The sequence below is a fragment of the Pelophylax lessonae genome (assembly GCF_965119305.1).
Source record: "Pelophylax lessonae genome assembly, chromosome: 3".
NCBI lineage: Eukaryota > Metazoa > Chordata > Amphibia > Anura > Ranidae > Pelophylax > Pelophylax lessonae.
The window spans coordinates 507,656,679-507,670,946 of record NC_138770.1 but is presented as its reverse complement, the minus strand read 5'-3'; the positions used below and the strand labels follow the sequence as shown (position 1 = coordinate 507,670,946).

The window sequence follows — 14,268 nt, the reverse complement described above, 5'->3', positions numbered from 1 at the left end:
AATTGGTGTCAAAGGTGCTTCAACAAAGTATTGCGCAAAGGCTGTTAATACTTATGTACGTGTGATTTATTTATTTTTAATAAATTTGCAAATATTTAAAATAAACCGCTTTCACCTTGTCATTATGGGGTATTGTTTGTAGAATTTTGAGGAAAATTATGAATTTAATCCATTTTTGTAATAAGGCTGTAACATAAAATGTGTAAAAAGTAAAACGCTGTGAACACACACACACAGTCACACAGTTTTCTTTATACCTCGTTTTTTTTTTTTTTTTCCTTTCTTAGTAGGACTTGGCAGATTTTATGTGGCTGCCACTAGACATTGACTGAGCCTCAGGGAGCTGCAATCTTAGATGTTTTAAACACACATCGGCAAAGTCCTGTGACGAAGAGTCGTGACTTATGAGCTTAAGATGCAGTAGAGCATAAAACGTGTAGAACTGACATGATAGCCAGAAGCAAACACAGCCATATTCATATGTTTGGATAGGTGCTCTGAAGAGGACTGGGAAAGCCTGCAGTGCTGAATTATTTAGCAACGGTGGGAGGAAAGCTGAGACCTTCAGGAAATGTATTACCTGAGCTGTTTTATGTCTGTGGCAGCTGTGCAGAGTGGAAAGCTTTTAATTAGAAATGAGAAGACTTTGTATTGTGTAGCTTGCTTTCAGCGTGTGGTTTCATAGTGTACCGTAGCTGCAATACCTTTGTGTTACTCATGCAAGTGCACCTGCTGTGCCTCCCTATTACACTTGGAAATGTTAATGACTTCCCTAGCAACACAGCCAACCCAAAAACTTGTTCTCTTCCTTTAAACTATAAATTAAATTTTGTAACATCCAATGTCATCGGTGTGCTTCAGGTATAACCGGTTTATATTGTTTTAGCGTAACTGGATTGCTTTTATCCAATTAAGCAGTATTCAAAATGTTAAACGATTTGGAAAAAGGAGTTAGCGCTGTTCAATATCTATTTAACAGCCCATTAAGTTTAGTTCAGCTTTTTTTTTTATATATATATATATATATATATATATATATATATATTCTATATCTATATCGTAAAAGATTGCAGAGGGAGGTACTTAACGGGAGTCCACCAAACTATTGTATACTTGTGTAAAATATAAGAAATGCATTGTAAGAAATAGAATTAAACATGTTCCTAAAGCTAAGCTGCACCTGACTAGATAATTGGCCTTTGACTGGGAGGGGAAGAAAGCGTTAGAGGGTATACACGTGTTTTGTTTCTTGTTTAGCGGATTGAACAAAAAAAAAAAGCTTGCAGATCCTTGTATCAACACAAGACAGAGGTGAACTGCGCTTGGCGTATCTGTAGGAATCTTAAAAAACACATGGTTTGGTAGGTTGAACTCGACGTTCAACCTTTTTAAATGATTTAAGGCTTCCGTTTGTCAGTAAATGGGATAAGCAGTAGATACCTCTGGCACTCCATATGAGTGTGGGATAGATTGGAATTCTAATAGGGAAGTATTATGCCATAATGGTGTAAATTTGTAAAATTTAGGGATGTCAAGTTTTATCAGACACCACGTCCCATTGGCGCCTGTATTGGTATAGAAGAGATTTAGTGTCACCTGGGATCTCAGCTCCCCTCTGTCCACTCATTATTGCATATAGAGGGTCTGTCTGCCTTGGGATGTGACCATGTGAGACAAAGAAGGGAGACAAATTTATGCTGGTCTATTTTATCTATGTGAAATAGTTGGGACAGCTGATTCGCCAGGTAGTACAGATTTATGTCAGGAAGGGAAGCGCCTCCGTAGCTGCTGACTTTTAATAAACGCAAAAGACTGGAGCTCCTATAAGGATCTCTAGTAGCACAATGAACATGATGCAGGCCATTTAAAACAATTTACCAAGATTAATAGTATTCTTCTGTTTGTAAAGCCTCATTTTTTATTTATTTTTTTATTAAAACTCCCATCTAGCTTGCACTTTTAAAATAAGACACCTCCTGGCGCATTGCCTTTAATGCAGTTTCTATGTTTTCTATGTTTATATTTTTTTTCATTAATAGATATATATACTGTATGTGTGTTATTTTTGCTGACACGTGTGTAGGGTAACAGTGTCTTAGCTGCACTGTAAGACATTAAGGGAGTGTTGTCATTCTGAAAATGTTTAAAACGGACATTTTTCTTAAAGCTATAAAAAATTTTCTTAAAGCTATAAAAATGTTTATTAAAGCTTTTGAAAAATCATTATGCTATTGGGATTACAGACTATAAATACATATACACACACTCACCGGCCACTTTATTATGTACACCTGTTCAATTGCTTGGTAACACAAATTGCTAATCACATTGTATGCAACATGCATTTATGCATCTTGACGTGGTGAAGATGACTTGCTGAAGTTCAAACCGAGCATCAGAGGGGTGAAGAAAGGTAATTTAAGTGACTTTGAGCCTGGCATAGTTGTTAGTGCCAAACCGGTTGGTCGGAGTATTTCAAAAACTGCTGATCTACTGGGATTTTCATGTACAACCTAAGGGTTTACAGAGAATAGTCTAAAGAAAAAATATCAAATGAGCAGCAGTTATGTGGATGAAAATGCCTTGTTAGAGGAGAATGGGCAGACCGGTTTGAGATGATAAAAAGGCAACAGTAATTCAAATAACCACTCGTTACAACCATGGTGTGCAGAATACCATCTCTGAATGCACAACACATCGAACCTTGAAGCGAATGGACTACAACAGCAGAAGACCACACCGAGTGCCACTCCTGTCAGCTAAGAACAGCAAACTGAGGCTATAATTCGCACAGGCTCGCCAAAATTGGACAATAGAAGATTGGAACAACGTTGCCTGTTCTGAGGAGTCTCAATTTCAGTTGCGACTTTCAGATGGTAGGGTCAGAATTTGGCATAAACTGAAAGCATGGATCCATCCTGCCTTGTATCAATGGTTTAGGCTGGTGGTGGTGGTGGTGTAATGGTGTGGGGGATATTTTCTTGGCACACTTTTGGCATCTTAGTACCAATTGAGCATTGTTTAAACGCCACGGCCTACCTGAATATTGTTGCTGACCATGTCCATCCTTTTATGACTACAGTGTACCCATCTTCTGATGGCTAATTCCAGCAGGATAATGCAGCATGTCAAAAAGCTCCAATGATCTCAAACTGGTTTCTTGAACATGACCATGAGTTTGCTGTACTCCAATGGCCTCCACAATCACCAGATCCCAATCCAATAGAGCACTTTTGGGATGTGTTGGAACGGGAGGTTTGCATCATGGATGTTCAGCCAACAAATCTGCAGCAATTGCGTGATGCTATGAAGTCAATATGGACCAAAATCTCTGAGGAAGGTTTTCAACACCTTGTTGTATCTACAGTATGCCACGAAGAATTAAGGTAGTTCCAAAGCCAAATGGGGTTCCAACCCGGTACTAACTAGGTGTATCTAATAAAGTGGCCACTGAGTTAATATATAGTGCTTTTAAAGTTTTTGTAAAGGCAGAAGGTTTTAACCTCTTTGACGGGGCCTCCTGGTCCTTTAAGAGGTTTCTGATGCCGGGAGGCAGGGTGGAGTTTCTGATCATGTCACTGCTGTCATTGGCTGTCACAGCAGTTATATGATTAGAAAGCTTCCGATCGCAAGTAGATATCGGTAGCTTTCCGTTAGCCGCCAGTAACTGTGCCAAAATCGCACAGGGTGCAGGCTCTTGGCACAGCTCTGTTTACATTCTGGTATGGCAGCAGATGGAAATCTTGTAAGGAGGGAGCAATTTTTACGCCTATATCTTGCAGAGAACTTTAGGTAACTAAATATCTGCAAATCCGCAAACCTGCTAAGACCCACTGCTGTGTAGCCTGTCACTCGGTCAGCTCCGTAGGCATTGCTTTGCTTCTCACTGAGATATTCCAGGTCGTTGTATAATTTCTCTCAATTGTGATCACATTCCCTGAGAGAACAGGATACTTTTTTATGCAAGTACATGGTACAGCAGACGTATATCAAGAATATGAAATGTTGATTCAGAATAATTTTATATATTAACATGAAACATCAAGGTTTCATCTACACCAAATAAAAATCATATAGCTGTTAATTATATAGAGCTATTTATGCGACCTTGTTTATTGATTTCGTTTTTTCCTTTGTATATAAGAAATGAGAAACATAACTGCTTTTTTTTTTTAGGGTGAATGAATATCCTTTAAAATACTAAGACAGCAGCCTATGTTGGTGGTATTGATTACCTATGTGTAATTTAACAGCATGTAATAAAAGCATATAACTTTACTGCTCTAAGGCTCTTTCTTCTACGCTGTATTCACTTCAACATGTGTAATTTGTGGTGCTTAAGGCAAAAGGAAAAGGAACCTGCACAAGGTCACAGCTTGGTATTTGAGAATTCAACCTGCTAACAATTACTAACTTCCATTCACTAAAATCAATAATGGCACAAATGTTTCATGTGTAATGCAGTAACTGGTATTGGCGAAAAGCATTGCAGGGTTAGCATAGCGGTAGCTATAATCTGAAAAGGTCATCATAATTTGTGTTAGTAATTTCTAGTCTAAATCCATATTTGACTGTTTAATGTGGAATTAATATAACGGTGTGTGTGTGAGTGGGCGAGACCTATATATCCATTGCTGGCCAATATAGCATGTTCACAGTTTTCAAGGTATGCTGCCAGTTAGTCATAAGAAGCTCTGGGACATATTATAAAATCTTACAGCTTGCTGAAAAATGTAAATTTTTTTTTTTGGGGGGGGGGGGATACTGCCCAATTAAAAGTAAGAGCCCATTCATATCTATGCATTATGTTGCACCTTAACGTGCTGAGTAAAGGCAGCCTGTTCATTTTCACAGGCAGCCTGTGCACCATAAATGCACCATTCTTGGCACCACAATGCAAAGTATTGCTTAACCGTGCATTGGGATTCACTACAGCACATGCCCATCATATTTGCATTGTCTCAGTGCGTGGTGCAATGTGTTACTTCAGCACTTTGCATCTGCTGGTCCTAAAAGGCCCCAATTACTTTAATCGGTAATGTATTAGACATGCATTTATTGTGAAAATCACAAAAATTAGTAAGATGCGGTGGGGGGCGGGGACCCCAGATCTTGTGAAAAACCTAAGGTCTTATTTTGTATGGAGGCTTATGGATGAAGCCTAGTCAGGAGCCAGTATACAGGTACTGTTTATGGCGAGACCCCCATAGTCCCCAGTCACAAATAGTTTTGGCTGCATCTTTTTCGGATCACCTGAATTTATTACATATACTCTCAAGTTGTATATTTCTATAAGGATTACTAGTATTATGATAGACTGTTTATACCACTTAAGGGGGGATGCCTTCTACCTGCATTTAGGCTTGTACCCATTCATATTGCATCCTCTTAACTTTTGATGCTGTATGGAGCACCTCACTAGCCTAATATTTGCATTGTACTGGTGACATAACTTTAGTTTCCTCTCCCAACCAACGTTTTTGTAACATCTTTATCTTTGTAGCATCTTCTCCTGAAGAAGAACAACTATGCCAAACATGTCGAGCCCCATGTACAGGGATGGTGGCACTACTGATTGTTGTATTTTGTGGACATTACTGTGTATCGTAATCGGGGCCACCACCCTTATTGACACATAGGTGCAAATATGCTGCTGGCTTTTCTTGGGTTTTTATTGATTTTATGATTTTAAATGTGCTTTAACAAAAATTATTATATTTTATTAATGAGTGTTGTGTGCCCATAAAATCCATTGACTGTGGTCCAAAACTATTTTTGTTTTTTGTTCCTCTTCTTGTGAAAACGTTTACATGTTAAAATAAACATCCAGTCTTTGTTTTAAATGAATTAATGGTAGTTTCATTTTTAAGTCTATAATATTGTCCATAACATGTCCTCTGTTACTCTGGGATCTGGTGTGAACTCAATTTTCTGGTTCCTCTCTGTATTGCATTCACCATAAGAATATATAGAATGCATTTTGGAGTGGATCAGGGAGATTTATTGTGCAGCAGAGCCCTGTGTGAAACAGTAGGACAGGAGGACTTTGAGGAAATCTCCCTACTGGTAAGCATGGGGTCAGTGGCATTTGCACCTTTAGGCAGTTGAAGGCAATTGTCTACAAGAACATTCCAAAAATTAGTTAACTTACCCTTTTTCGTTTTTTTTTTTTTTTTTCCTCCAGTGTTGGATATGGCTAGACATGTGCCTTTGTATCGGGCTCTACTGGAGCTGCTTCGAGCCATCGCTTCATGTGTAGCACTGGTACCACTGCTGCTTCCATTGTCCGGGGCTAATGGAGAAGAAGAGGAGGAACAGACAGAGTCACAAGCATCTGTAGGCACCCTCCTGGCAAAAATGAAAACTTGTGTAGACACATACACCAACAGATTAAGGTACACAATTGTATTACTAATAAAATGCCTTTATTATACGTTTTCTATAGGTTTGCCCTTGCTTATGGTATTATAAAAATATTTTGCCTTCATCATTGATATATAGTATTGAAGAATAAATACACTAAGTGCTATTTGTATCTTAAGTAGTCACCACCAAGGTCTTTAAAAATGATTGAGTGGTTTTATAACCACCACATCACTTTTTTAGCAAAGAGGGGAGACTTCAGATTAACTTCTACTTTTTGAAACAAGCTTGTGGCTGCTGTGAGCTTTTATTAACCCTTTGATTGCCATGCATATGACGTATCCTTGGCATGTAAAAGAAAATTCAATCTCTTCTACTAAAAAAAACAAAAAAAGATGTCCCCCACTGCTATAAGTGGCTAATGCACTTGCATTTATTTCAGTTCTCATGCATGGCATTTCCTCCCACCTCTTACACAGCACAACTCTGATCATTTGCACAGTTTACTGTAGGAGCATGAAGGTTGTAACTCGGTTACTTTATGAATAACCTGCCCCTAAAGGCATACTGTGCGTTGTAAAAAGGGTAGCTACCGTTTTTAGGGCTCACTCAGGTGGGTGATCAGACTCCTCCGATCTGCTGCCCCATGTCTTTGACAACTGTAAATTCCTTTTATCCTGGTGTGTAAATTTGTGCTACAGCTGTGGCACATAACAGTTCTAACAAAGGGTTGAACTTCGCCAGAGGAATGGTTTAGTGGTTTTAGTCAGGCACAGAGTTTAGCCTATGCAGGACTTCTACATGCTTTTGAAATTGTGTAGCATTTTATATTTGTTTGGAAGTTTGCATTTCTACAGTGGCCTCTTGTGAAGACAAAGGGGATAGCACAGTGGATAATAAGGGGTGCAAAATGCCTAAAACACAAAATTGGTGACAAAGCAGCAGCTGAGGGATCATAGTTTTGAGGTAGCTTACAAAGCACAAGGACCAGGTTGGATGTAGTGGAGATGGTATTGTAATGAGTGATCGAAGGTGGAGTTTAGTGGACACAGGCGCAGAAAGTAAAATGGTGCAATGTGTACAGTGGATGGAGTCCTGCAACATAAGTTTCTGCAGACAGTGCGAGAAATGCTGTGGGAGAATGTAGTGCAGATAGTGGTAGAAGAGCTGGCAGCATTATGTTTATTGTACACATAGCCTACTTTGACCGCCAGCCTTCACTTCCAGGACTTAATAACAATAAACAATTTCAGATCTATATTTTTTGAAAGCATTCTTACAGCATTTTTTCAGGCTTGCCTAGAACTTGCGCACAGTACTGTGTGTGTATACAATACCCACAAATGTTTTGCCTTGCATTTCTATTTTAAAACTGAAACTGGGTAAGTGTCAGAATGTGTCATGGTTGGGGAAGGGGAACGAACAGCCAGAGAATGTAGTATAAATATTAGTGGGAAGGTTTACAGAAAATGTAGTGTTAGATGGGGAATGGGTAGCTACCTGAGAATGTGTGAATTGGGTAGGGGCTATTAGAAACAAACAAAGATAAAATTCCCAGTTCAATTTGCCAACCAGTCTGCTTACCAACCAAATTGGCCTGTCTAACAGTTTGCGTCAATACAGGGGTTTAGTTAGCACACATTTGCAAACGCATGTGAAAGCTGCAGGGCCACGTCAAGGCTCCCTGTTACCTGCAGTCCTAACTCTAATGAATTTAAAAGAGTCTCCACAGTGGGAGCACATGCAAGCTAATGGATAGATAGGGGGCAGGTGAGCCTGGAGGTGGCCCATCCCTCCTGAAAGGTAATTGGGGGCATAATAATCTATACTCCTACTCCTACTCCTACTGCGGCAGTGCGGCTCCCCTGCATCCAGCGATGTAGACCTACGTCACTGGACTCCTAGTGTTATTTAGACACAGCGGGAGTTGGGCCAGAGGAGGAGAGGCGGCAATCGCCCCCTCCCTTCCCCAATCGTCAGAGAAAGTGTGAGAAGACCCGCATGCTACACACACACGTAAGCATAAGGCATACATTTAACCCTTTGATCACCCATAGGGTTAACCCCTTCCCTGCCAGTGTCATTACTACAGTAACAGTGCATATTTATAGCACTGATTACTGTAGTAATGTCACTGGTCCCCCAAAAGTGTCAAATCAGATCTGTCCGCCGCAGTGTCTCAGTCCTGCAAAAAATCGCAGATCTCCGCCATTACTAGTAAAAAAAACAATAATGACATAAATCTTTCCCAAAGTTAGTAAACGTGATACCTTTTGCGCAAACCAATCAAAATACGCTTATTGCGATTTTTTTTTTTTTTTTTTTTTTTTTTTTATTACCAAAAATATGTAGCAGAAAAAATTTTTTTACTAAAATGTTAAGAAATTTTGATTTTTACATTTACATTTTTTTGGGGATTGTTATATGAGAAAGAATATTCTGATTTATTTTCTTTGTTTACCTGGCAGTTACCATTGAAGCAGCCAGTCAGGCCAGCGGAGAGATCTGGGGTCTAATAGAATAACAAATTAATGGGAAAACATTTTAACAATCCACAGAACACATATACCTCATACCCCCATAGTCAACTACTACTAATGTAGATTCTACAGGGTCTCAACTTTTTTGGAGATTGGGTTGTAGTTTTTATACAGGGAAAAACCTATTATATCTTGATAGTGTAGTATATTTATGCTTCGTGGAAACAGATTTGCTGAAACAGGAGGCAAACCATAGAAAGTGTTTAAATTGGAGCATGGTTTGCAATTATTACCCGTTTTGTGAACTGTGCCAGAGAGACAGATCATTACAAGAGCCTATTGTAAAGGTTTGAACATGATTAATTTTTGCACAGTATCTAAAGGGAACGCATACTGGGAAAATATATATATATATATTTTTTTTTTTATGATGCAAAATTTTGTAGGAAGGGGAATGGTTTAACTTCAAATCCCAAGGCAAAATATAATTCTCTTCTGATCTCAAGAGACAGATGAAAGGCACTTTCTGCTGTACCAGCTATCTTACAAAGAGAGGGTCTGCAAAACAACAAAAAAAAACGCTTGCTGGCATAAAATTGTGTCCCATATTTGTGAAAGAAAGTGCTGTGTAAGGAGAAGATGTGTTAGCCAATTAATGCGTTTAGTATTATCCCAAATCATAATTGGTTTTATATTTATAAACAAAGTCACTTAGGACAAATTGTTCCCTTGTTGAGCTAGGATAAATCACGTTGCATTTTTGTTCCTTTTTATGGACTTCTGTTTGCCAAATTGGACAGCAAAATCTTGGGTTATAGATTTTGTGTTTATGGTTTGTGTATTGCAGATTTCCATGACATGCTGAGTTTCTATAGGCTAGAAACAGCAATTTAAATGTGCTTGAGTCGGTATTATTGATCAGCAAGAGAGGCAACTTGTGCTTCGCTGACATAACTACAGTTTGTAGTGAGATACCTTGCTTAGCAAAACAACTTGTGCTGAAGACATTGACGGCTGTAGTTTTCTTGAATTTCTAAGAAACTGCCTCAAAAGAGCAATTCATCAACAAATAGATAATGTGCTGAATGGTAAGAAACAGAAACTTGATTGCTAAGGAGTAAGCAAACAAAATTTATTGGTATTAGCACGAGTTGGCTGTAACAACCAGTATACTTGCCTGTCTTTTTGCTTTTGTTCCTCTGGGTTTGCCATCTAGTCATATTGCAACTGAATTTATAAGTTTCTTTCAGAAAATCTAGCAGATTTGATTTGTGGCTTTTCAATACACTCCAGAGATTTTAAGGCAGCCAAACATCTGATATCTCTGAATGTCTTAAAGCAGGGCTTGACAAATTTGCCTGAAATCTAGGAGCCAGCTAAAAAAAGTTAAGAGCCAGTTTTTTTTTTTTGTTTTTTTTTAACAACCAAGCTTTATTTCATAAAACTGATAGAACCCCACTCTCCTCTATAGCGCAATTGGATGGAAACAGACTGTCTGTCTCTTTCCATCCGATGCCATCTGATCCGATCCACGGGATGGATAGAAAATAGAACCACCATCCGTCTGTTTTTGGCGGACAGGATCAGATGGCGGCAGATTACTGCTCCATAGAGGAGAATGAACGGTCCGATCAGGTCTGCCTGAAAAACTGACAGGCGGACCTGATTAGACAGCCCGTGTGAAAGGGGCCTTCAGCTGTGGCACGTTGATGAGGGAAAAAAAAAAAAAAGAGATTATATATATATATATATATATATATATATATATAATTTTTTTTAATAAGAATTGAAAAAAAAAAGCCTTTCTTTTTTTTTTAATAATTAAAAAAAAAAAGAAAAATTATTTTTTTTAAATTTAAAAAATAAATTAATAATAATAACCCCACTCCCTGTCCACTTACCTTTAAGCAAAGGTAACTGGACAGAAAGATGAAGCCTGCAAAAACTTCCCTCTCCTCTCCTGTTTGGAAGGAGATAGAAAGGCATTGAGAACAGGCATTACTCCCGGCCACCACAAGAGGGCGCCAGTTCCCCAGCCTCTCATCTCACAGAAGAAGGCCGAAAAGTCAGGGCCTCAATTTTTGGACGGCGCGGAAGTCCGTGCACTCAGGAAGCAGGTGGGGGCTCAAAATGGACAGGACACCTCCTTTAGGGCACCCCAGGCGCCAGGTCGCTAATTCTAGTCGCAAATGCGACCTGGCGCCTGGGGTTTCTCGAGCCCTGTCTTAAAGCAACTATTTGATATTGCAGACTTTTTTAGTTTTGTCAGATGTATTTCTGACTTTAAATGTTAAAATTGAATAGCATTAGCAATGTACGTTTTTTTTTTTTTTTTTTTAGAATTTATATATTTTAATTTTGTGGGGGTTTTTTATATTATGCCTGTGGAGATGTGTTCAGTTCTTTTTTCAGATTTTGGTCCTGGATGAAGTTAGTGCTAGTTTTTATTTTATAGTTTTTTTTGTTTTTTTTCATGACACCTAAAGTGGCCATATGAAAAAAAAAATGTTAAATAAAAACAATAGCAGCGTTCTCTTTCCAGAGTGGCTTCAGAACTGCTAAGCGTCCATACAATTAAAAATTCCTGGTCCGTCCCTAGGACATGGTGTCTGCCTCTTACCTGTAGCATCCTCCCTCTTCGTCACATAACTTGCCTCTGTCCTGCCCACCTATGTCAACGCAATGTTACATGTAGTCTGTATGTCAGTAAAAAAATAAATGATGGGGAACAGTAGGAATGAAAACTAAAAAAGTGTCACTGTTAACTGTTTAAAAAAAAATAAAAAATCAGCAACAGAATAGCTGTTGGGAAGGAAGGCGTTATTAAGGGTTGAATATGGGTAAACACGTGGTAAATAAGTTAAATAGGAACACAGTTTTAGTTTTCTCTTTTATCTTGCAAGGTTGCATTTACTGATATCTGCCAGCCAATAGTTACCTTTTGAAATTTGTGCCCTTATCAGAGCCATTAAGGATTTGCTTTTGTCTTTCTGGCACTTCTTGAAACACGGTTTTCTGCTCATAATCCACCAGTATAATTTGCTACTTTTTACAGTGCCAGAGAAATTTGTTCTAATACACATTTAGCTTTTACAGCATTGTTCATATCATCCGCTCACCCTGTTATCTGCACTCATATAGTAAACATGCGGCTTGTTGTTTGCATGTCCCATTTTCTAAAGTTCTGTGTACCACCAACATGCCTGTTAGACCCCCCTTGCAAGTATTTTGTCCCCCAGGACGGGGAAAAGCGGGGAGTGAAGGGAAGATAATTCAGAAATTTGACATATTGTGGAATAGATACGGAGGCTGTTGCCTATAGTAGGATGTGAGTTAAGAGAGGGTTAAAGCACCACTGCACCCTACTTACGGTTCAGGACTACAATACAGCTCAATGGACGTCCATAGTTTTAGTTGCCCCTGTCTACACCAGTCCACTAATCTCCCAAGGTGCGCCGCCAGATAGTATTTGTGAGTATCTGGTATGGCTATCCCACCTTGGCTTTTAGGCAGGATCAGAAGACGTCTGCTGAGTCTGAGGCGTTTGCCAGCCCAAATATACTTGGCAAACAAAAGTGTACTAGTTTGCTTCAAGAAGGTCAAGGGGATGGACACAAGCAATAATTGGAAAAGATATAAGAATTTTGGCAGTATGTTCATCTTAGGAAGATTGCAGTGGCCAGACCAGGAGTGCAGGCCCAATTTCCATTTATCTAGCAGGGTACGAACCTTGCTTAGCAGGGGAAGAAAGTTCAAATTAAAAACGTCTGCTGGGTTCGGGGAATAAGCATTCCCAGATATTTTTTTTTTTCTAGTTCCCAGATATTTTAACGCTATGGGCGTCCATTTCTGATTGAAATTGTGTTGCAGGGTCGAGCGTACAGATGGGGGTATGGCAACTGCCATGGCAGCGAACTTAGAAAAATAATTATAAGGCTGGAGACAGCGCCGTGCCTGTCAAACTCTGCTATGAGATTTGGTAGCGAGATGTGTGGATTCCTTAAAGCAGCCTGTCTCAATCTTTTCAACACAGAGGGACCCTTGAAATAATTTTCAGGTCTCAGGGAACCCCTGCTAAAAATTTACAACTCATAATACATTGGTGTGATGGTCAGTGGGATGAATGCTCCTTATACTTGTTCCAGATAGCTAAAAAGATCAATGGTGTCAGGGGAACTTATCTGAGAGTCAGCTGAGATTTTGTGAGTATGGTCTCCTATCTGTAGGCCAGCAATATCCGGATTTGCACGTATGGTGTTCAGGAAGGGTTCTAGAGATAAAGCAAACAAAAGATTGTGATGGGGGACATCCCTGGCGAGTGCCATTAGATATAGTAAACTGGTCTAAGAATACTCCATTAGCTTTCACTGAGGCTCGCGGGGTTGAATAGATACTTAGGATCCACTGAAGCATCAGTTCGCCAAAGCCCATGTTACATAGAACCGCAAACATGAAATCCCAACTGACCCTATCGAAGGCTTTTTCTGCGTCGGTGCTCAGGAAGACACACAGAGTCAGCATATTTCTGGCCAAGTGAACAAAGTTAATGACCTTAGTCGTGTTGTCTCTCGTTTCCCTAGAGGAGATGAAACCCACTTGGTGTAGATGGACCAGTCTAGGGAGTAGTGGTTGGAGTCTGGAGGCGAGTAGCTTAGTAAAAAGCTTCAGGTCGGTATTAGGTAAAGAAATCGGTCTATAACTGCTACAGGCAGATGGATCCTTACCCTCCTTAGGGATTACTGAGACATGAGCCAAAAGGAAGTCGGGGGCAAAGGAGACAGACTGACCTAGGTTATTAAAAAATTTATGCATGTAAGGGCCTAGTAAAGGGAAGAGGGATTTGTAATACTGAATGGTAAAGCCGCCTGGGCCTGGTGCTTTCCCTGAGTTGGTGGAGTTGAGTGCTGCTTGTAGTTCCTCTAATGAGAACACGGTCCCTAGGGTCTGTCGTTCTGGTGAGTTAAGAAGTTAAGATGAGAGAGACATGTTGATGAAAGATAGGAGTCTATAGATGGTGTAGGAGCTGCACCAGTGAGGCGGTTATAACGGGCCGAGTAATAATCTTGAAAGTAGTGCACAATCTCTTTTGGCAGAAACAATTTATGCCCCCCCCTCCCCCGTCCCTAGTATGTGGGGTATGTACATTGCAGTGCAGAGTTCTCTAATCGTGTTTGCCAGGAGTTTGCCGCATTTGTCTCCTGCCTCATTTGTCAATCTCCTGCAGGATTGCAAGGTGACCTTCGCCCTGAACCGCAAGAGGTCAGAGATTTGGTTCCGAAGTTGGACCAAATTACTCTATTGCGGAGGGGTCGGTTGTTCGTTTTGTCGCCGTTCAAGGTCTTTTAGGTCCGATAAAAGTTTTAATTGTGCTTCTCTCTGTTTTTTAATGCGGGAGCCATGTTTGAACAATATGCCTCGGATGACT

At 39.7% G+C, this 14,268-nt stretch overlaps 1 protein-coding gene across 6 annotated transcripts in view; it reads left to right on the top strand.

The window, feature by feature from the left end:
* BIRC6 (baculoviral IAP repeat containing 6) overlaps window positions 1–14,268 on the top strand; it is an 807,095-nt gene that overhangs the window by 727,280 nt on the left and 65,547 nt on the right. For all 6 annotated transcript variants that reach the window (XM_082252286.1, XM_082252283.1, XM_082252284.1 and 3 more), the window contains one exon: window positions 6,185–6,395. In XM_082252286.1, the coding sequence (XP_082108412.1) occupies window positions 6,185–6,395 (211 nt within the window). The remainder of the gene's footprint in view (window positions 1–6,184; window positions 6,396–14,268) is intronic.